This window comes from Corvus kubaryi, unplaced genomic scaffold, assembly GCF_017639235.1.
Source record: "Corvus kubaryi isolate FWS band 111438036 unplaced genomic scaffold, C.kubaryi_AGA036_p1.0 37334, whole genome shotgun sequence".
Classification (NCBI taxonomy): domain Eukaryota; kingdom Metazoa; phylum Chordata; class Aves; order Passeriformes; family Corvidae; genus Corvus; species Corvus kubaryi.
Genome location: NW_024581108.1, coordinates 8,265,881 through 8,290,565, shown reverse-complemented (window position 1 = coordinate 8,290,565; position 24,685 = coordinate 8,265,881). Strand labels below are relative to the sequence as shown.

The 24,685-nt window shown below is 38.7% G+C and overlaps 1 protein-coding gene across 5 annotated transcripts in view; it reads right to left on the bottom strand.

Moving 5' to 3' along the window:
- DPYD (dihydropyrimidine dehydrogenase) overlaps nucleotides 1–24,685 on the bottom strand; it is a 353,009-nt gene that overhangs the window by 70,668 nt on the left and 257,656 nt on the right. For all 5 annotated transcript variants that reach the window (XM_042030116.1, XM_042030118.1, XM_042030120.1 and 2 more), the window contains 2 exons: nucleotides 21,234–21,354; nucleotides 20,245–20,364 (listed from right to left, as the gene is read on the bottom strand). In XM_042030116.1, coding sequence (XP_041886050.1) covers nucleotides 20,245–20,364; nucleotides 21,234–21,354 — 241 coding nt within the window. The remainder of the gene's footprint in view (nucleotides 1–20,244; nucleotides 20,365–21,233; nucleotides 21,355–24,685) is intronic.

Below are 24,685 nucleotides of genomic sequence, written 5' to 3'. Positions count from 1 at the left end.
GCATTATATTATATTATAAATTTAATATGAGATTTAAACCACTGAGCCTAAATATTACAAAGAAAAAACAGCTGATACATAATTTTTTACTAATAAATTACCACTAAAGTCTGTGCTGCTAAAGAAATGTAACCCCCCCAAATCTAAGCAACATCACCTTTTGTCCCTCTGTAGATACCTTCTTGGAAGAAAACTGACATGGTTATCTCCCAGACTGTTAAAATTAATCATGATAATGACAGCAAATAACAAACTTGGGTGAAAAGCATTATACAAGGAAAATGGTCTGGAAAAGTTCAGGCACCATAGATAATCAGTCAAATGATTCAGAAAGTAAGTAGGTAAGTAAATTTGGAGATAAGAAAACTTTGTTTTCATCAGAAAACATAATTCTTTATTAAGACATTTTCTGCATAATGTATATGCTGCCTAATACTGGTGATCAAAGTACTTTACATAATCTGCATTTGCAAACAGTTCAGGGAAACTTGCAGGTTACACACAAACTATTTGCATCACATTCCTTCTGATTGCAATTATCCTGCTCGTTCTTTCTTTCTGCCACCTGTAGGTGGCCACCATAAGCTACACTTATCAAATAACTCATTAGCAGGGTTTTCAATACTGTCATATCCGGATAATTAGCAATTTATTTAAATACCCAATTTCTGTGGAAATAATTGCCATGGAATGCCCTGAACCTACTTTTTATAAACTATAATAAAAGTGTTAAGATAATCCCTGACATTTGCAAATGCCATTAGTTCACCTTTCCTTTTGATAGTGCTATGGCATTATGTTTAAACAATTACCCGATAACGCAGCAGTTTAATGAAACAGTGTAGCAGACACATCCTTCAAAATGACCAGAGAATGCATTTATATGCAGAAGAAAATACAATGAACAGACGTGTTTAGAGAGAAAGACTATCCACAGTTGTTATGAGGTCTGCAAATGAGACACACAATATTTAGTGCATGAAAAATTATAGGAAGTTCCCAGAAAGCAAGAGCAGGGTGGACCTTGCCACAACTTAAATGGTGCACAGCCCAGCACTTCTCAAGATCCAGAGATGACTCCTCTCACTGCTCCCTATTTCCCTGCCTGGTCAGTCCTTCAGTCCATTACTACTCATGAATAGCCATTTGCAAAAATCACTGATTAATTTACTCAGGCTCTGACTATTTTTAACCAAAAATTTCAGTTATTCACGTACCAATGGAGAATTTGAGGGAATAGTCCTTTTATGGAATGTCTCTACATCAGTCAGCCTACACCTTCAAACCAATGGCTACTTAATGTTTCATGTCACTCAAAAGTTGCGATGGGCGATGCACCAACTCTACCAAATCAATGGCAAAGGTTCTGCTGACTACAGAGAAGTCAGGACTTAGAATAAAGTTAATGATTCTGCAGATTTGAAACAATTTCTATCTCACTCTGCTACAGCAGGCTCTTGAAATCATATCAATTGACGGGATTTTTGTCAGCATATCGTGATTATCTTGATACACTGATAGTGTGACAACAGTTCTTCTGGTAACTATTGACCCCTTCCTTTTAATTTCAAAGCTTACATCAGATGTGATTCTGTTTCTGATACATACAGAATTGAACTCAACCTCTGAGTAGAAAAAAGAGGCAATTGTTTTGCTTCATATTTCCTTTAAAAGAAAATAAATTTGTACTCAAATAGAAGAAAAAGCTGGAACTTCCATAATCACAGAGAAAAATCAGTGTCCTTTTTAGGATTTAATTTTACTATTTTTGAATTAATATAAATGATTATTTATGCTCTTTCAGCTGAAAATTCATAAAATCACCAGAGTTCTCATTCAATAAATGTTTAGTAATCATCAGAGAATTCTCTCAATTAAAAAAAAAGCTAGAATCAGAGAAAGAGAGAGGGAAAAATTAAATTTTTCTTATCTGTAAATATTATTTATCCATGGAGACCTGGGGGAATTTTCATTCATATCAAACTTCCGTAGGAAAAACCGAAAGGACAGATACAAATTGTTTTGTGAATGCTGCAAGAAGTGGTTAATCATTTCCTAACAAAGCCATTCTCTCACTGAAAACTACAGATTCACTAGAAGTCGATACTTCTGGTTGTCAGCATGAAACCCAGCAAAGCATTTTCTGTTGCAATTCATCAAACGTTCATTATTTAATTCCACTCATGGTTCCTACTTTGGTTTGACTTGGAGCTGGAAATTGTCTGCCAGAGTACTTTCCATGTTCTCTGGTTGGCTCAGGAAGCCCTTTCATTCCCTTGACTGCTTTGTTCTTGCTGCCCACCATGACCTGGAGCCTGAGGCAGCTGCTCTGGTGTGGCAGGGCTGAGCATCCACTTCTGCTGCAGGAGGTCTGGCACCTTTTGCACTGCAACCCTCCCCTGGCCAGGACAAACCTTGCCTGCTACCCAGAGAGTGCCAGAGATAATCAATAAAACAAATAACAATACAACAGTAGTGAAAAGGCAATAAAATAGCCAAGTTAAGCTCCCAGCATAATGCAAAGAAAAGGACATGTGAATAGGATCAGCATAACAGCCACCAAAAAGCCCATCTAGAAAATATTTCCAAGTTACCAGACAAAACCACTGCAGCCATCACAAAGGGACAACTGCATTCCTACCAAATTCTTCCCCTCAAAAGATGTGAGTGGTTCACTTTATCACAGGGTAGGTCTTGCTGCCCTTTTATTCCGATGCAGAGACAGATGTGTTTAACCTGGAGTCTGGTAGAAATGGTTCTGGCTATTTGCAGATTTATTCAAAGGCAGCCTTGCCTCTGTCAGGCTTGGCAGTGCTACCTTTGTTTGAGCTGGTTTTAACCTCCATGGTCAACACGACCCTGGAACCAGGACGTGTGTGTATGCCCACGTGTCTGTGCCAGTGTTTTAGCACATACATAATTCTAACCGCAAAAAGTTAATTTAGTACAACTAAGGACACACTGGAAGAGATGTGACTGCCTGCTGAGCAGGGAATTGAGGTTCCTACACTGTATTTAAAAAGCCAAAATTACTGAAAAATGCAGTACAACAACTTTTCAGGTCATTTACAAAACCTGACTCATACCTTGTGCTGTTTAATAACCACTTGTCCAGGAAGTCCATCACAGAAAGGGAAGCAGAACTTCAGGAATTACAGCAAACTAAAGAAACGAGGTCTAGATAACTAGAAAGCTCAGATAAAGTATTTCTTCCTCGCTTTACATAACTCAAGTTCATCATTGTCCTATTTTGAGGTTTATCTATCTTATTTTGTCTATCCCTCTATTTTATCTATCTCATCCAGTTGCTGTTACCTAGTAATAAACAATTTTATGTACCAATATATTTAGATCCATTTATAGATACATAGATATATTAAAAATACAATGGCACAAACACAAATTTTTGCAAAACAAAAGACTCTGAGTAGAAAACACTGTATTTGCCTGTGCATTAGTGTCTACATACACATCTACCATATTATTATTATTACATATCCATATAATCCGTGTGAGTATATATAAATATATATGCACACTCAGTAGATGTATTTCCATATTCACATATACATAAAACAGTGGATGACACGTCCCCTGATAAAACCTGTTATTTCAACACTTCTAGTGAAAAGTGTTAAAATAAATGGCTCATCACATACAATGTGTTAAAATAAATGTTTATTTCAACACTATGTGTATCATAGCCATTTATTTCAACACTTCCCATTTCTCAAGACTCACACAACCAAGAGTAGGAGAACTGATAGCTATACCTAAGGTAGCTGAAGCACACAGCCCTACTCTGCTTGCCATAGGATGAGTAGGAAGTTACTTGACACTTTTTTTCCTCCCAGCAATAAATGGAAACTCCCTACCTTGACTGTTCGTGGGGATCTGCATGTGTCTGTAAGCCAGTGGGCTACGTCATTGTTTGGAAAGAAGGGCCATACCAGAGTCTTTTGAGATATTTGGGAAGCAGGCTGCCGCTACCAGGGTAGGGTTGGGAAAAGAAGCAAAGCATGGGGGCTTTTGAGAATTTCCCTTTGCTGTTTCTGACTTTGACACAAAAACATCCAGGCAGACAAAGATTTATGTGATCAAGAGCAAAACCTAGAGCTGTTCATACTGAGGGCTGGATGGGAAGTGATTTTTGGAGCACCAGTTATAATTCGGTGATCAAATTATGAGTTAGAGAACATCTGGGTTCTCACTCTACCTGCTGAAAACAGTTTACTGGGAGGATTCTTCAGCTCAAGACTTGCCTTATTCATTTTAATGCAGAACCTGAAGGGTCTTTGGAGCAGCAATTTTCCACCATTAGGTGGTCTCTAAAGTACAAATATAGTCATTGGGAGCTTCCTGTTGGTGCATTTAGATTAGTGTCAGCAGCTGAACTCACTCCCACAAGCTGAGCTCAGACATTACATTATAGGCCAGTGTTAAGCCAGCATCAGTTTCTTTCTCTGCTTTATATTGGGAGGAAAGCACAAGAAGCTCCCATTTTCTGGTAGCTCCTGCTGGAGCCAGAGGGCACTATGCCTTTATAGGTCTGTCTCTAAGGGACAGAGGCAGGATGAGGATGAAGAAATTTAAATAATGCACAAAACATGCACAAAACCTCCACAAACCTCGACTTCTCTCCAAGCAATATTTACCACTAACTTGCCTGTAATGTTTTCTTACAGCTTTCCTGCTTTGAAAAACTTTAAAAGCATGACTAGAGACTGTCTAGGCCCCAGCAAGACAGTGTGGCCTTAAGAAGATAAACACTTGGAGGAGCATTCTCTTTTCTTTTTCTTGTACTTTTTCTTCCCTGAAATTGCAGATCTGTTGGCCAGAATGGACAGAGCACAAACCCACAAAACAAACTAACGAAAGGTCATGGAAGACTTTGCAACCAGCATGCCCTATAAGAAGACTGTTTTGCACCCAGACAACAAAAAATTGAGACCAGTTTCACCAACTCACAAATAAATTCACTGCCTCGAGCCAAGCCATTTCACAGTGCTAGGTGCCTATATTCAAACATCTCTCTTCCTGTAAAATTATTTTCTCCCCATGTCACTTTTGTCAGATAAAACACTACAACCATTTTGTAGCAGAATAATCTACAATGCAATTAAAGTTTTCCAGAAAAAACCCACAATGTTTTCAACCCTTTCACTTTCTTCAGATGTGATTAGTTCCAGAAAGAGCAGGTATCATCACCCCTTTGAAGGCACTGTAGGTTTCAAGATTGGTCCTCAGAAGTTGGTAACACATAATAAGAGAGCTTTATTCATAAACATCAATCAGTTTCAAGAATGGCAGTTGCTCACAGAATGGTAATAATGGAAATATTCAGCTAATAACTACTGTAGACATTAAAACACCGTATGACAGACATGCCATGCTCATTACACAAGAGCGCTTTCCTATTATGGTTTCATAACTAGGTACATAAGTTTCTAAATATTTAGTTCCTTACACTTCAAATTATTTTTAGAGTAGATACTAAAAAAAAGGCTCTTCCCCCAGAGGGTGTTTGGGCACTGGAACAGGCTCCCCATGGCAATGGTCACAGCACCTGCCTGGCAGAGGTCAAGAAGCGTTTGGACAGCGCTCTCAGGCACACGGTGTGACTGTTGGGGATGGTGCTGTGCAGGGACAGGAGTTGGACTTGATGATCCTTGAGGGTCCTTTCCAACTCAACATATACTGTGATTCTGTGATTTTTTTAAAATGAAATTTACAGGACAACCCTTAGTTTTCCACGAATGAAAAAGACCCCCCCTCCAACTGACAGTTGATACCGTGGCTTTAGCTGAGGCCTTAGATGCGCATGGACGACAATTTTAAATTTTGTTTTCTTTTTCTTCTTTTCAATAACCTTCACAATTATAGGAAATTTCATGCCATTTCTTTAGCTGAGAATGTACAGAAAGCTGAAGAATGTACAGTCCCTTAATGGAAAGCAAAATAATTGCTTGTCCATGCTGTGTAAACTATTTGTGGCATAAAGGAAGCCCAAACCCTATTTGCAGAGGCCTTTACTAGCTCTGGATATATTACTGAGGGCTGGTAATTAAAACATGGTTATATCAGTCCTGCTTGCGACCAGTCACACAACTCAGTGCTGAGTTCAAGAAGAAATTATATATCCGTATCATAACTCTGCTTTCTGCATTAATGAAAAATAACAGCATTAATAGGCCTAAATATTCATTTGTTTGATGTATTCAGAGCAACAGAAGGGGGTGCAAGGGAATTTAGTGTATTGCTCTGTCAGATCACTTTAATTATCCAATGAGGGCAGCTCAGAGGGTGAGTAAGGGACTTAATTGATGTAGTTACTCATCCCCTCAGCTTCCACTGAAGAAAAATGGTAGCAACACAACTCGTAAGCTGCATTTGTTGGTCTTCAGTGATCAAAGTAAAGGCCAATTAACAGAAAGCCAGGGGCCCACAAAGTGTTTGTTCATTTTAAAATACTCATCAGAACACACACTGCTACTGCTAAACACACACCAGCAGTATCTGGCACTTACACAGTGCCTTCTAGGAAAGGATATCCAAATGCTATACAAAAATATAATATTTTTCTCTCCCAGAAGAAAAAGACAGCAAGGGGAGGCCTGGCAATCTGTATAGAGTAATTCCACCTGAGCAGAAGAGGCAGCAGTCGGCCCTCCTGGTCACAAATCCCTTGTCCCAGAATGTCCTCTTACCCTTTTCTCTAAAACTGTTTGTAATTTAAAGGATAACGTTTTAGAAGTATGCTTGTAAATCAGCTCAAGCAGTCTCCTCTTGGAAGCAAATTACATACAAATGTGCAAAGCGCCTTATTCTGTGTGTTTTCATGGATGAAATGTTCTGCCTGTTCACACCACAGCCTCAAGCATGGAAATACCGGGGTTCACATAAGCATTCGGGACTGTAGTTGATTGTTGCTGTCACCCACAAAGGAATTATGTTCTCCTTCCTTCCTGTTTTTCTCTAACCTAAAAGAAAACATATCTGATTCACCTTGGGGGCAGTATCTTTGGGCAAAACTGTGTTGCTTCCTTGTTTTTCTTGGTCATGTAGAATTCTTAGGAATTCTGAAGGTTATTGTAGGCAGCCAACGTACATACCAAAATGAAGATACCCCATTTGCATGAGCTATCACTGACATAACACTGTGTGTGGAAAACTCAAAGAGGAAAACTCACAAAAGCATAAATGTTCCATGTGAAACTCTAACACATCTGTTCAGCACTGGAAAGCCTGCATTTAAGTCCAAAGCACTAGAAAGCAGAGACAAGTGCATTTTTGGAATTAAAACAAATGATGGTAATTTAAGGAAATACTATGAAGCACACAAAGGCTGTACAATGCCATATGTTGCACAATGCATCTGGTAATCAATTTAATGTATATGCCAAGTTTACTAGAAGCCCAAATGGGCTTAAGTTCTTTACTCAGAAATTCAAAAAGTAAACTACAAGCATTACAAACACAGTGATCTTACAATTAGTAAAAAAGTGGATTTTTCTTTTTACCTATAGAACACACAAAAAAATTAATCTCCTAAATTACTTCCCATAATGAATACATGTCCAAATTTCACTTTTGATCAATGACTTTCATAAAATCACAGTTTTAGAACATGGTGTGTTCTATAGTTTAAAAGATAAATGTGATTTTAAAATTATTTTATACTCAATGTTTACTTCTGGTTTGTAGGTTTGAAATCATGTAGGTTTTACGCTGTCATTTGTGATTCTATACACAATACACTACTGAAGATGTCATCAAACACCAATGTACAGCCAATCTTGCAAGTACTGTGGTCCTAAATCAAATATGAATCCACAGTTACAGTATTAAAAATACAGCAGAAATCCCTAATTCAAGTGGACAGTATCACCTATAAAGCCAGAATGAATGGTGTAGGATAATAGTTTCCAGACTTGGGTTACAGTGTCAATGCAGAGACTTGAGCTGTTCTAACTCACCAAGCTTGATCTTGCTTGCCAGAGCATGCTTATCAATATTTAGCTCCCAGGGAGCATGCCACGAATCTTTACAAAAACTAGCATGAATACAAAATACTATAGCAGCTGCTGTGATCCTTTTTCTAACATGGAGATTAAATTGTTGAAATTTGTTTTGAGCTTTTTAAACCAGAAGATGTGTCTCATATACCTACTGTAACAAGAATGTGGGAAATAGTGTTAAGGAACTGCAGTGCTGTTATTAGGGCTTTTTAAAATACATAAAAACACCAGATGCTTACATTAACTAATTGGAAGATATTTTAATGTCAAGCTTAAAAATATCACTTTCTCCTGTAACATCAGTTTAGAAAATGGACTGGGATAAAATAACATACACCTGTGTTTTCAAAAAGAGAAATCTAGCTGCACCAGTAAACCCTGCCTCATTTACTTGCCTAACCACTGGAATTTCACCACAAAATGTAGGCACACACTATCTTAGGCATTTGACAGCAGTACATGTACTAATACGTAAGGAATATACTAACCTCAGATTTCTGATGCGTCAACAGAGCTAGAAAGGAAGCCACCTCTGAGAATGCCTGACTCCTCACAGGTATGAGGGGGAAGCCTAAGAGTCTCCTGGTGAAGTGCCTGACATTTAGGGGATAACCCTCAGCTGTACTTGGTTAGCACCTCTGCTGACATCTGCTGTATTATCTGAGCTTGGCTGCCCTGGGACAGCCCCAGAGGGCTCTCAGACACAGACTCATCGTGGAGTGCATCTCAGGAAGGCAATGCAGGTAGCAAAGGCAAAAGAGAGCACCACTGCTGTCTGCCTTCTGCGCTAACCTTTGGCTCAGTGCATCTCATTTATGAGAAACAGAAATAGTAAAGGACAGTGGAGAGAGCCCTGGAAAAGCCCAAGTTTGGAAAAGAGACTAAGAGTGACAGGTTTTTTTTAGGACCCTTTTGCACTATCTGACTCTAACGGTAAGCTAGGGATGCCCTCAGAGCTGTAAAACACTAAGCCTGAAACAAAAGAAAAACAAACACATTGGAAAGAAATCTGTATGGCAGCCCCACACAGAAGGGAAATCCATACTAAAATTCCCCACACCAAGATGGAGCAAGACTTCCCTACATCTGGCAGGGTTTACCTCCTCTCTGGATACCTGCCAAGAACTGATCCTCTAGTGTGTTTTTATAAACAACAAAGATGCAAACAATCTCTCCGTTATACCAATAAATCAGAATGTACCACACAGTAGACTTTTTCCTAATATTTCTTGAGGAAAGTAAGTTGCCACCAGTTCTTCCTTGGAGGTCTGAATTCTTCAAATCCCACCTTCAGTAAGTTCTGAAGAAACTTCTCCATTTATATATAAAAAAAGAACAGATTGTTTTAAGTATTGTTTGGCAGTACCTTCTCTGCAAGTGCACAAAATTTATCAGGGCCTAGAATGAGAAGATTTCTCTGAGTACTCACTATCGAAAGCTAAGCAGCTCTTGAGCAGGCATATATATCCAAAAATTGGTGAAAACACTGCCAATTCTGGGGTATTCAAATAGGCGAGCACCTGACTTGGCCTTACCAGTGTAAGTAGAGTGATACCTGATGGGAGTAAGGTAAGCTCAGCCCAATCAAAATACAGACTGGAGTAAGCATACATTCTTTTGAAAAACAACAGGTTACTCAATAGGGTCACGAAACATTTGGGAATGGACAGACACAACTCTAACACAGTTAGCTAGGTCTTCACTGGCATGCCTACCTGCCAAAACCACACAGCTTTCTCCTCATTTTGAGCGGCCTGAAACAAAGTTCTTCACAGTACCAGCCTTACCTTGGTGCTGAGTCAGGTGTGGTACCACACATTCTACAGACAGCCCTCATGCCATTAAAAGCACCCTCTCTATGCATCTGCAATGGATTTCCTATTCTGAAACAGTGGGACATTGTGCTCAACAGTTCTCCCTCTGCTCTCACTTAACCCAAATAACAGTGGCTCAATCCCTGACTACGAGTGTCTTCTGGGATTCAAACGGAACTTAGGGAAGATGGTTACACAGTGCATGTTAATAGGCAAGACAATTTCAATCACCCAGCAATGTAGAAACTGTAAATTGATCATAAACTGGAAAACTGAATTCCTACAGCAGGTTCCCTAAGAGATTTTGTAGGATATGTTTGTATATCCTGTGTGTGAGTAGGACATTTCTACAGCTCATTGTATACAACGAGGTGCTTGCATGAAAAAGCACATTAAAATGCAGATTCCCTAGCTGACTGCTATATACTAGATGCATTCTTTTGAAAGGTAAAAAAAAATGTCCTAATGGTTGTGAAATACATCTACAAATGCTTCTGGCATGCATTCACTAGGGATGATGTGATGCCCAGTGAAATACAAATCTAGGGTCTACCCAATTAAACAAATCTGCTCTATTTTGTCTTCTGTATTTCATGTGTGAAGTTGGCACTAGGATTTATTCCCTATTCAAGTAAAATACTAAAAAATACAGAATGTTAGCAGGATTTAGGTGAATAAAGATGCATTCCCTGGCGAATTCATAATAACTCATTGCTAACCAGTGGTAGAACTTTCCAAGGCTACATAGAAGCAGGACAGCAGCAGTAATGATGTTAAGTACATCCTTCTGGTGCTGATTGGTGTAAACCAATGCCTTAGGTTTAAACTTGTTCCAAGGATAATTTCTTTCGGTTTTTTTTTTTTTTTCCCTAAACCTCCATATCTGATTGTCAAAATATCCTGCAACAGGATTAATCATAGCAAGCACACATTCAGGTAACTGTGAAACCTTCTCTTCAAGACACTTTGTGACCCATTTCTAAAACACATCAATCAAGCACTTTGTAGGTGCTGGGAATGGTGAGAGCCTCAACATCCTCACAGAGATGAGTAAGCTGTGGAGGCAACCCAGGCTACTGATCCAGAGGGAGGAGCTCGCACACAATAGAGAGTTGGGGTGTTCTGTCGGCAGTGCCAGGATCCCCACAGTGATGAGAGAAGACAGTAGTAAGTCAGCTTATTCTGCAAGCACAGCTGTCCCACAGAGAGAAAGAAGAATGGGAAGAAGCTCCAGACTAGTAAATGTTAAATAAGAAGTCATTTTTCTATTATTTGTTAGCTAATATTTTGATCTGTAAATGTGATGCAATTTTTTTTTCCCTAAACGTAAAAACATGTTTACTCTTCACGTGAGAACATGCCCTCCACAGAATAAAGATGGGCTCTACAGACAACATATGACACTTGGTGACTACAGCAAATCAATATGCAAAGCAAGGTACTGAAAAAAATGAACATGCTTGAGACACACCAGGTCAAACTCAGGGGTTTTAACTTCTGCTCTGTAACAATTGTTACTCTAAATTGTTTACAAACTCTACCAGATTCTTGGTTTGGTTTTGGGTCATCTTTGGGAGGGATGGAGATTATAATTAGAGCTTCTGCTCTGAGTGACGGGTACAGTTAATAATTTCAACAGAAGGCACTTGTCTCATTCATCAGTCTTAAGTACCACCTGTACCACCAACCAACCCTGCTGTTGATTCGGCTATGGAACAAGTCAGCAGAAAAGATCATTATGGGCCACGCGTGATCAACAATAGGAGCTTGTAACACTGACATGAAATCACATGAACTGGGAGCCTACTTCCTTTGCCAGGTCTTTCCTCAGCCTCCTATACTGAAGCTCCCTAAACTCTCATAACAAGTATACAGGTTTTAATGCATCATACACATACACTGCAAACAAAGCTTTGTACACCTACAGGCCAACTTGAATGCTGCCACTGAAACCATCTTCTTTGCGCTCCAGTCCACAACCACACGCCTACCCACTTCTTCTGGAATGACAGAATGTACATGTGCATCACCTGCACGCTGAGAGAGGAAAGCTTGGCCCAACTCTAACTTAATGATCGCCAGAGAAAGGTCAGCAGCCAGAGTGACCCTTCCAACCAGTCACTGAGCAGCTGCTGGCACAACAGGGCACACAGTTCTCTCAGTTTAGACATATTTTTTCAGTGAGTAGTAGCCTTTCAATTGTATGAAAGGCTGGAGAGTTATACTGCGTACTATCACAGTCTCTAGACATCATTCAAGCATCATTTTGAAGTCAAAAGAAATTTTGACTTCATTGTGACTATCTGTGGAGAGAAGTGAGCAACACTGAGAGACCTGCTGAGACTTAATGGCAAACAAACCTAGGAGTAGACTTCACCACAGCTTTTCTTGATGTTTATTATTTTAATTAATGTCCATTTGAAATTTTTGATAATATTTTCATTCCTGTGTTAGAATAAACTGAAAGTACTTAAATGACAAGTACTTTTCAAGCAAAAAATTCTTAAGATACTAAAAGTATTTATACTTAAATGACCTCTGAAATTAATTATACCAATCTTCTTACAACAGAAATATTTCAGTTTTAAACACAATAATCTCCAAAAGACATGACACAAAAATACTCAGAGAGGTTTTTTTTTTGGTGAGTCATTGTTTAAAATTAGAAGAGGTGACCATACAAGAAAAAGACACCTTTTCCCCAGACCTGACAGACACAGAAAGGCAATCAACTTGTGCTGACAAAGACACCACCACTGGGTTCAATCTGGCTGATATCACCAGAAGGAAAAAATTTCTGTTCCTGACTGACTTACACCTCCTTATCAGCCCACAGCTTACCTGTGGTACATTCACCTATACCCACTGCTGTAACCAGCTTTAAATACAAGCCCCCGCTCCACCAACCTGCTTTAAAATGCTCGGACATCTCTTCTACCTTTTCATTTCCTTCTTTGTTAATCAGACTATGTCTTCAAGATCTTAACTATGAGAGCACTCATTACTTAATCATGTTAAGCCATACCATCATATGAACAGATTTCCCATTTTATCTACTTGCACCCAGAAAAAACCTTCATGTTCTTTCTCCCATGCTCTTTTCCCCCCAATCTACGCTGCAGTGATTTTCTCTTATTTTTACCATATTATGTCTGAGAAGAATTTATGATTTTATCTGAATTGCTTTCTGACACATGCCTTTGGTTGCCATGAGTAAGACTTGATAGCTTAACAGTTATCTGATTATTAAAAACCCCAATCAACTGTGAAATAAGTTATTTCAACCGTACATATTCTATATGAGCTCTGATATAAACAGTAAATCCAGAGTGTTCAACAGCAGCAGTTTAGAGATTAACCTAATTACAGGCTATTAAACCAGGAGAGTATAGCCAATTGCATTTCTAGCAGCCTGCACAGAACAGCAACATTTAATGATGATTTGATGGTTTTCTAGGACTTTGGAACAAATACTTGGCTTTTAGTCTGAGAGCAATGCTGGACATTCCTGTCTGATGCTTGGGGGATTCAGCCAACTAACAGATATATTTGGTGAAGAATCTCATTCTAGTCATGCCCTCCCTTCCTAATTTCCCTTTTCACTGTTTTGTCGTCTTTGCCTGTTCCTGAGGGAACCGAGTGATTGATAGCCTAATCCAATGACTGTATTACAGCTGCCTCAACTTGGACTCTTTTCCTTATCATTAGCAGTTAGCCTATGGTTAAATTCACAGCTCACTGCTTGGTACAGCCCCTGAGATTTAAGGGTCTGGCCTTTAGAAAATATTTAACATAAAATTGAAATCTTGACATACTGAGAATTCAGTTCTCTGCAAGGCTTCTTTAATTAATCCAATGTACGGTACCATTGTTCTATATGAGGCTCTGACATGGTGAACTGTTACTGAAGCTCACAGAGATGTGTAATTCTAAATTAAACACTCACTTACATGTACCTACACTGCATTTGTTTCCCAAGTACATGTGCATGAATGTGAAAATTTAAATCCAATCTCTAACAATAATAAACCACAAACCAATTACACTTAAGGAGTAAAGACTTTTCATTCATTTCAAGCTCAGAACAGGCTTTTTTCAAAGTAAGAGGAGGAGAAAACACAGCTTTGTTCATATGCTCTGCTAAAGACTCCTCCTTCATTCTTTCTCTAGGACTCATTTAATCATTTGGTGAATGAAATCAATTATGATCGTTTTTAATCAACTACAAATGGCACCTGTGCTAAAAGTGTAAAGTGTTTTCTTTGTGGGAATGAAATCGGCTAGAAAATATTAAAAATTGAAAAAATATGCTTAGTTCTCTGACCTTATCTAGAGAATAATACTTATTTTTAAATAGCTATAGGAAGGATGTAGACCTTGATCTATGCTGTAAACCTTTGCCCTACTTGCAGTCAGTCGATGAGCTGCAAGCCTCTATGAAAATGGCAGCTGAGTCCCAGATGAAAAATTATGCATCTCATAAACTGCTGTTCTGCTGAAATGTCAAGCTATGGCAGGGCTGTACCTCAAACTCAGCACTTGGCATTTTCCTTCTGTCTGCTTTGTTGCCATGAAGCAAACATGAACAGTGAGGATTTGTGTAGGGCAGGTAGCAGGCGAGCTCCCTGTCAAAAATCTATTATTAGGGCTCTGATCTCTCCTGCACAGACCAGTGACGGCAGCACACTAAGAGAAATCAGACTGCTGCAAGGACACGACAGAAAACAGAGGACTCTTTGTGAATCCTGACATAATATATGCAAATAAGGGCTTTTAATGGCTGAGCTACATTGAACAGGAATAATAAAACAAAATTAAAATTGTACTACTGCATATATTTGTTTTTCACCCCTTTCCACACTGTTTTATAAATATATGTTAATGTAAATAGTCTTTAACTCTTGGTAAATATTTATACTAAACAGAAGTGCCTATGCATACATACATTTTGTTTTGTTTCCAGTGATGGGCAGCTTTTCATTCATTTCTATTGACCAAAATCCACACTGCACTGTCACTGACAGAACTGTGATGAGTAAAGTGAATGCTCTTGGCTGGTTTTTTCACTTTTCTTTTAATGATGTGTCATTGAATTAAAATTAAAAGGCAGCCCTTATTACTATAACTTCAATTTTTTTCTCTTTCAATATAATTCGTACATTTCAGATTAGAATATATGCCTCAATTAATAATGTCAATATATATTTTAATTTAATAACTCCTGAAAACATTCCCTTGAATGTCACAATTGCTGTTGGACAGTGTTTTTTTGTAAAAACAGACAGCTCTACTAACTTCAAAAAGTAACTAAAATTAACTGCCTCTGCTGGTTTCCAACAATTATACATTCCTGCATTTAATGAGTGAATCTGCCACCCAGGTATCCTCCTTCTGATACCCCTTGTGGGCAGCTATGGAGTTATAACACACAGCTTCCTGAATCTCTCCTTTTCTGGAAAACAAGCTCATGTACTAGCAGATGCTGTCCCATACATTTGTGCAAATAATGCCAAAGTACTACGGTATACAATAAATGGACAAAGCAATAACAGCACACAGACATGAGGTATTTGAACTGCTACTGTAAAATACTGCAATATTTCTGAAACAAAGCATTAAAAGAATACATAGTGAGCGCACCATAGAGAGATTTGCTTTTAACCTAAGTTTTTGCTAAGTCCAGTGTATGGTTTTATAAATTTATCCCCTAAGGATTTGGCTTCCAGACAAAAACAAAGAAACAAACAGATGACAAAGAACAAAAAACCATGGAAATTCAAACAGAAGCTCTGTTCTATTTTGCCTGCAATAGATATCCTATTGTGCTGCAATGTGATGTGTTTTACAAAACGCATCTGGAATCTGGAGGCACAGTGTGAAAGCTCATGGAAAAAAACTTTTTTTTTTTTAATTTTAAAATACATTTCAAGGAAAGAAATCTTAGGGAAGCTTGCAGCTGCTGACAGTATATTAACATTTCTCTGAGAAACCTGGCATCTTTTTCTGGTATCTATAAAATACCAGAATAAGCATTTTTAAAATAATTTATACTTATACAAACTAAAACATCTCTTTCAGAGCCAGAGGTCCTTATTCTTTGTGAGGATAAAAACCCCACCATTAGCCTCCTTTCAAAAAACAAATACCCTGCAAATACTCTGCCCATGTATAAGAACAACTCAGGATAAAATCTCATGTATTCTATATTCTTAAACTATACAAATACTGCTAGATCCATTCTAAAAGCTTCTTAATGGAAATCAAACTGTCTCTAATGCTGCAAGCACATATGACAGTTATACAGCTTGAAAAACTGTATCTTAATTTAAATATTTTTCTTTCATCATAAGGGCTTACTTCCTTAACCATATTTTGTAGAATTCATTAGGACTCTTACACTTTTTGAGTAATGGGCAGTTCCTATAAATTTATTTTAAAAAATGGATGAAGACTGGGGGATCCTCTAAGCACAATGTCCTCTCATATAACAGGGCCACAAAAATCTGCAGGGCTACCATAGCCTTCGGACTCATCCGATGCTCCACAGTGCAAATTGGAAATTAATTTTCTTTAGAAAACAGAAATTTATCAAAATTAAATTGAAATTTTCCCTGAATATATTTTTTTTGTCACCAGGATAGAGGAGAAAGAAGAAGAAAAACCTATGAGATTTTATAGTGCTCAATATTTGGAGGGTAAACTTGGAATCCAGGGGGCCCAGCTATAACCTGGGCTCACACTTGGGATTTAAACCTGGCTCTCCCAAGTAAGGCTCATGAGCAGGTCAGCAGGCTGTGTTAGTGTGAGTGTGTATCCTGTGAGAGCTGTTTCACTTTGTATTAATAATTCAATATTTGCAGGGAAGTGGAGAAGAGAGAGACTAATCCTACAGTCTGGTAGTCACACATCCACCTGGGATACTGGGATCCTTCCCTGTCAAAACCACCCAAGAAACAGGAGGGTAGGAAGGAGGAAACAGTGATGCCTCTTGCAGCTTAGCAATTTTCAGCTGATCAGATTAGATCAAAACAGGAAGGTCACTGCCTGAGCACTGGCTGGCAAGAAAACACTCACTGTGACAACTCAAAACTAAATGGGGGTTTCAAAGTAATCCCATTAAGTCTCTTCTTCTTTGAAAGATTGTTTCAAAAATGTTTAAAAAAAACCAGAGACAAAAATCTGTTCTCAACACATCTCAGGATTTGGTAATGATGTTAATAAACTTGTTTTTTATTATTATTTTTGTGTATGTTAGATAAATCATAGGAAACTACCTGTCCTTTAGTAAATTAAAAGGAATTATATAAAAAAAAGAACCATCCTGTTTCAATGTCTCTCATCTAGAAAAATGAAGAATGAACCTCCTGCATATAGCTGCTTCTGCATGAGGCAGACAAGAACAGAAGGGATGAGGAGGCCAAGGGGAAATGTTATGTGGAAAATATTTTTTCAGTATATGGCCACGTAGGAGCACACTTTTGAACACTGGAGGACAGGGAAGTCTGTCAGTCAAAATTCTGGGCAGCTCCTAGGCCAGGTCACTAACACATCTTAGTTACTTGCTCTTTGTTGGAAACCTTCATCAAACTCAGAGGAGGGAGTTTGCACCCACCTGGAGAAGGCAACCTGCACTGCCCTAACGAACTGTGGACACAGTGCATTTATAAATCCCTGGAGAACCTCAGTCCTTTACTGGACCAACTTCTCGTCCCATGCCCTGGTCGCTGCCAGGGCCAGCAGGCAGACACAGGGGCTGGATAATGCTGAGGGTCACCAGCGTTGAGTCAAGGTGCATTTCAGACCTCACCAGGACACCTAAGGGGACCCTGTGCTGAGACCACCACAGGGCTGTGGCCAGCTCCCACCCCACCCACGGTCACACAGCACCCTGAGTGTGGCACCCTACAGGACAGGGACTCCTGCCTCACTCACTGTACCTCTGTGCCATGTGAGCATCACTGCCAGTCCAGAATTTACACACATGGAAAAATCCAGAAAGCCTGATCCAGCTTGGCTGTTCGCTGTTATCTGCCCTAGGTTTGTGCACGACAGAACAATGAACCAGCTGTGCTTTGGAAAAACACACCGAAAATGAAGCAGACTTATTGCTTCTATAATAGTGCTGTCTTTCACTTCAAAAATTAATTCTCTCTTGAGAGGAATTATTTGGAAAAAAACAACAAAAACTTACTGACTCTATCAGATAATAAAATAAAACAAGAAGTTTACACACATCAAAATAGAAACCAATATGTTACACTGTGAGCGACTTTCATGCCATAGAGCACTTCCCACCAAGCTTGTAGGCATGTAAGTGGTGTTCCTGCCATTCCACAGACAGGAGAAATAAAGCACGGAAAGGTCAAGTGTCTGGCTGCAGGCCACACGTCTGCGCCGCGGCACAGCCGGGAACAGAAGTACGGCCACCCTGCCCCTTGCTCTGACAAGATGACATGCTCTCCCACTTTTTGTCTTCTTGTAAGCATGCTAGCTCTCCTGGTTTAAAATTGCTTTCCTGCTTTTGGAAATTTGTATACTGCTATACCTGACTGCTGAGCAGAAAGTAGTGCAACATGCTGCCGAGCTATTGACTTTATTGGCTCTGTGGCTTTCTTTTGTGTAAGGAGTTGTGGGATTGGGACCCAGTAATGCCAACTATCACAAAGAAATGTTTATATATTGGTCTGTTACATTTTGCTCTTTCAAAACATAATAAATTGACAGCACTTCAGTGTTTTACATATTTTTTAAATAAGCAGATTTGCATCATAGGTAATGGTGCATCCTAAAACGTAATTTTCTCTCCCCTCTGATACATGTAAAACTTCAGGGAAAAAAAATTATACTTACACACATACACACACACACACACATATAAATAAAATAAAGAAAGAACTTTTCCTCAGGTCCATTTAGTATTGTAAACCACAGAAGTTCTGGTACATCCTCACAGCTGGGCATGCAGGTGCCACTGTAATTTACGCCACATACATGTTTCAAATTTCTGACATAAGAGACACACTTCTCATAATGCAGCCATTTTACAGATTTTATTAGGCAGACTTATGGTAGGAGGGAATATTCAGAAATTGCAACTTAAATGAGAAAATGTGAATGGTGTTACTTATATAAAATACTACCGCAATAGTTCTTTTATTAATTTTTAATGCACAGCACCCACTGTGACCTCCTTTATTCTTTTCCTGTCAACATGGCAGGCTAGAGAAATTGAAATGGGCTGTAGCTGTTCTCTTCTTGTTCCCCTCTTCCTCCCATTTTGCATAATATTAAAATATAACATCTTATTGGACTGTCACTGTGAAATAATCATTATGCGATGGGCATAAAGATTTTTTCTGATTGTTATCACTTTCTTATTTTTCAGCGTTCTCTAAAAAATTCCAAATACTGTGTAATTATCTGAGGCAAGAATGCAATTTGCCACTGAATACACTCATCTGAATTAAAGTTTGTTTAAAAGTCATCTTTTGCTACATTTCCAACGGTTCTCTAAGAATAACACCGGTCACAAAAAATATTTTTGCCTGTCTGGTCTCCTCTGATTATGTTTTTGGGGTGAGGTAGGAGGCGGGCCCGATAGAATAACATTTGACTCAATCAGGAGGATGCTATTACTTTTATGTATATTTACTACTACCTCTATCACAAAGGAGACAAATGTCCATACCAGTGAAGTCAAGAAGCTCATAGTATTGTCTTTGCAGGGCCAAGTTTGTGTTGTCACAGCAACAGAGTACACAGGGTCAATAGATTAATACATTAGTGTGTACCAGCACTGGACTGGAGTGTAAAAGTTTTGCTACTGGTTTGAAAACTAAACTGTGAAGCAGGACTTGCAAATATGGCCTACACAAGATATTCTTGTATATCTTGAGTAATAGGTTAAAAAACATGCATATATTTGCCTCATACTGTCTATCATTTTTACCACAGTGAGAAGAGGAGGAAATAACCTTCCTGGAAAAGGTGCACTTAGTGGGAAGGAGGGAGGAAGGCTGGAGATTAGGCTATGAAACATACACTGCATTTGGATTGTTGATATTTCCCCCTGCGATGCCCTTTCATTAGCCTCTGTCTACTGTGGGGCCTGACAATTGTGACAGGATGAAAAATTTGAGGAAAACAGAGGGTCACGAGGGAAGAGATTTCCTTCCCTCTCCAGTGACCCTATTGCAGTATTCTGATGCAGTGCTTTACCATTAAGGAAAGGGCAACCCAAGAGCCTTCACACTTAATCTGTTCCATCTGTCATGACTTAGAAACATTGACCAGCAGTGAGCTTTAAGGACTCGGTGAGACTGCAGACATGATATTCTAGTCCACTACAAGGACCTCCTGATGTTTCGAAAGCCTCTAAGGAAGTACCATGCATCAAAAAGGGCAACACCTACCTGACATGCCACCATATGTGGTCCTCAGTCCTCGACCAACTGCTGGCCAAGGTGTGCTGTCTGCATTCAGTCCCATCAGTCCTGACACAGTGTTGGTGGCTGTAACCCCATCTGCGCCACCTGTGAAAGAAAAGGTCAGTCACTTTATGTTAAATCATGTGTATATGAACAAGAGAGGATAAAACACAACAGAAAACCTGTGAAAGTCTGAAATAACTAGAAATTCAAATAAACAGCTGGTGAGCAAAAGCAACAAACTGCAAGGGGATACACAGAAAGGTCCTTATGACCGATCCTGGGCTAATAAATCTAGCACTAGCTTCAGGGCAGGCTGCATCAGCTGAAAGAGCTGTAAGGGCTATAAGACAGCATGTGCAAACACTGGGGCTGACAGGCAGATCTCTGCCCTTCAGCTGTGTGGGACAGAACCTGCTACAGTGGTTGCTCAACACCCAAAGGTACCCCAACACAGTGGCCACCTCCTCCAAGCTTCTGTGCAGCAAGACAAAAGAAGCAATGTGACAAAGAAACAATTACCATGGTTCTAAGTGATGGACACCTACTTGCAAACTTATTCGCTGCCATGTTGTACTTTAAGCTCTAAGGAAGAAAAAATATATAACTTCAAATGGTGTATTTTTGTTTTCTCAGAACACACACATCATTTTCACTACTAAATATGGGAATAGGGGGATTTACAGGTGTCTGGTAAACATATAAATATGACAGAAATAGGAGCATTTAGGGAAACACACAAAAACATATACAATTTATTGTTCACAGTCTAACATGGTTCTCTTCAAATATTGCTCTGTTCTAGATGCATGGCCAAAATTAGGAAACTTTTGATTACTCTGCTTATTCTAAATACATCAAACAAAATATTTTCATATTAGTTTCTGTTGTTATCTGTTATTCCTGCAACATTCCTATCTTACCTCATCCAGCAAATTAGTAATCTGCACAACTGGTGCACTGGAGTCACTCACCTTCCCGCGCAGCCACTCCAATTTTCACAATATCAGTGACATTTGGGGTCAGTTTGGCAAAGAAAGGAATGTGAACAGCTTGTCTAACCCAGCGACAGATGTTCCGTACCAGCTCTGGATCCTGTTCAAATAGGCCAGATAAATATAGAACATAATTAAAAGTAATATGAACAAAAGGTACATTAAGGAAATAGAAAACTTTTTTTTAAAGTGACTATACTGCAATTTTGTGAAATTGCACATCAGACTGAACTTCCTCTCATTAGTTAACTTATTTCAGACACATCAAGTAACTGCAAATCCACTACAGAAAGGCTATTTCATGGAAAAAAAGGAATTTTTTTTCCAGAAGACAAGGATTTCACAAAATGTTGCGCGCCCAGAGAGAGGAAAACCCCATTTTGGATGACAGAGACTACTTTACCCATTTATTTTAAAAATTACTTTTCAGTTTTAATGACTCATTCTATGTAAGGTACATTAAAAACAAGCAGTATCGTATAAAATAATGTGAACCTGAAGCATTGTCTGATCATGCCTTGATCAGAACAACAAGGATGAACCGAGGTTGCAGGGCTATCAGAATACAATTCAGCATTTCTGAACTCTGAGAACAACTTGGGATGGCCACAGTGTAAATGAAAGATCAAAATCTTCTCTATTAAAGCCAGAAATCGAAATCGTCAAGTGTTGGCTTTTCCTGATTTCCAGTCATTTACTTCCCTTATGGAATACATCTCATGTAGACAGTAATCAAGTAGCCTTTCCACTGAGGACAGCTCAGTGGAACGAACACCTGCATCTGGCACGTACAAGGGCTCTCGTCCAATGTAACTCGTTTCATTTTTCTGTTGGCAATTGATAATGCTCTTCAACAAATACCTTAAAATTTGCAATACTGATGCATGTAGAATGTGCTGTATGTTCTGGTTAAAAATTGAATGGTGCCATTACAAGATTTAGTACAAGTATTACCTGTGGGTAGGCTAATTGGTACTGCAGCAATTATTTACATTTACTAAGTCTTTATCACTCTCTCAGATAATTAAATCTGTCATATACGAATAATCTTATCCCATTTGGATATTGTAAAAACTCAGAAAGCTGCATTGCTATGTAGTAACTGAGAATGGAATGAGACTAAATGAAAATTAATTTAAAACAATCCAGAAGACACCAAGGTTGCCAGTATAGTGAACACACAGGAAATATCCCCTTGTTGTTTTTCCTTTTTACACCAATGGTTAAATACAAACAAAAACCCCACAGGCTGTGTTCCTACAAAGTACACAGTGCTTGACATGAATAGTAAAATCCTAAGACTTAGCTCTGGCATCCCAATAAAAACGATGATCTCCCCGCCCATGCAGCTGCCATGAAATATGTATGAACCCTGCACTGGCAGTATGAAAGTAGTTGCAGCTTTGACTTTCATTTCTGTTTTGAATTTCCTTGAGGCCCAATGCAGAAATGAGAGACCCTCCAGAAGACATGAATTGTATATCCTTTATGTTAATTCTTCTCCTTAGAAATCCTTGTGATAATGTTCAGGATGTTGGCACCACATAACTCATTATGCTGACTTCGTTGTGCTTATAGTGCTGCCATAAAAATTCTTACTCCAGCACACACTAATGCCTTAAAAAATACAATTACTTTAATCCACACTGAATAACTTGCTGGGAGATGTCTTTCATAAAACCCCAGTTTTCATCTTACCTAAGACAATTTAACTAGTTTTGCTTTTGTAATAAATAATAATTAACTTTTTTTTCCCCCTGAAAGTAAACAAAGATCTTTATTTTCAATCAGTTCTACTTCTCACACACTAAGATTAATGCAATGAATGCAGTAGAATAGTCTTCTATTTCTCATGCTAGTAAACACTTTAAATATGTGATTGCACAGTGCATGATTAGACAAAGCCCTTTTGAAAGGCTCACTTGTATCAGCCTTGGAAAATTGCCCATTTTTGGTACCCATAAAATCACTGGTAAATTAATAGGAAAATAATTTGAAAATTCTAGTGAAGGAGGTAAAATCTTTCATACTATTTCACTTAATATTCCAAGGAAAAAAAAGGAATGTTTAGTGAGTAAACACTGAAAAAATGAAACAAAAGTTAAAACAGTGCTTTGTTGCATAGTAAGACAATTACTGATAGAAATTGGAAAGGTGATTAATTTTATGCAAAAAAATTAGAATTCCCATTAAATTTGAGAATTCTGAACTGAAACAGGTATTTCTAAAGATTATTTTTTCCCCATAATGTTTTATCGAATTAATTTGCACATTAAATAAATATCATATGGAGATAATGCTGGCTAACCTAAAAAAATTTCAGTTTACCCTTGTGCCACACCCCAAAGACACACACACGTGATGCACCTCACTGCTTCCCTTTTCAGTGCAAGTCCTACAATGGAGTTGTGCTGGAACACCCAGATGATCCATTCTTCCACCCTCCTCCTCCTCCTCCTCCTCCTCGCTCTGCCTCCAGCCCCTTGTGCTCAGATTCCTCCTGGTGCAGGAGCAAACACCAGAGAGTCACCTCAGCCCATCCTGTCTCCCCTCACAGCAGTGACACTGGGAGTGCCCAGTGGTCACAGCCCACGGGAGGGGCTTCTGTCATGAAGTGACTGCCTGAGAATACCAGAGCTTTTGTGCTCTCCAGACTACTAATGTATTCTCAAAGAGGAATAATATCCTCACCTGGTTTTAGGGGTTTTTTTTAATTCACATTTTCTTCTATAGATCATTAAGAGAAGTTTTTAATTTATAAATTTCATAATTCTCTATTTGCACTGAGGACTTGGAAAAATGCGTTCTAAGCTATCAGATGGCTGAAACCAGAAGATACTGATGTCACTAGACAAAAAATTTTCATAGGAAATGAATAAACTACATTTGTATAATCCATGGGAAATTCACTGGCTGGTGCACAACCTCTCTATAGAAGCTTGCTTGCCTTTAGACTATGACCAATTTGCAGAGGTCACACAAGAACACAATTTTGAGAAACCCTAAAGTAATTATAAATAGAGAATTAATTTCTAAATGCAATCACTGACTAAAGAAATGCAGTTCAAAACTTCAGATTTCTGAGAATACTAATTTGTCCCATTCAAAAGTTTTAAGCTTAGGTGCAAATTTAAAAAAGCGAGTAGCACAATACCAAAAACTAGTTTTGAAGAGGTTATGTACAGGCTTCATTTTGCCTAATTCATTTGACTGATTGAGGACCTCCCACCTACTTGGGTTTCTGAAAGACTGACCCCAATTTACAAATTGCTTTTACCCATTCTTTCTTGGATTTATAAAACCTTCAAGGATGAGCATAAAACTTGTGAAAGAATGAATCTTGAAGCCTGTAAATCACATTATAAAACGTACTGTCACTGCTAATACAACACAAATATCTTTTTTCACCCCAATCTAAGTTTCTGAAAGTG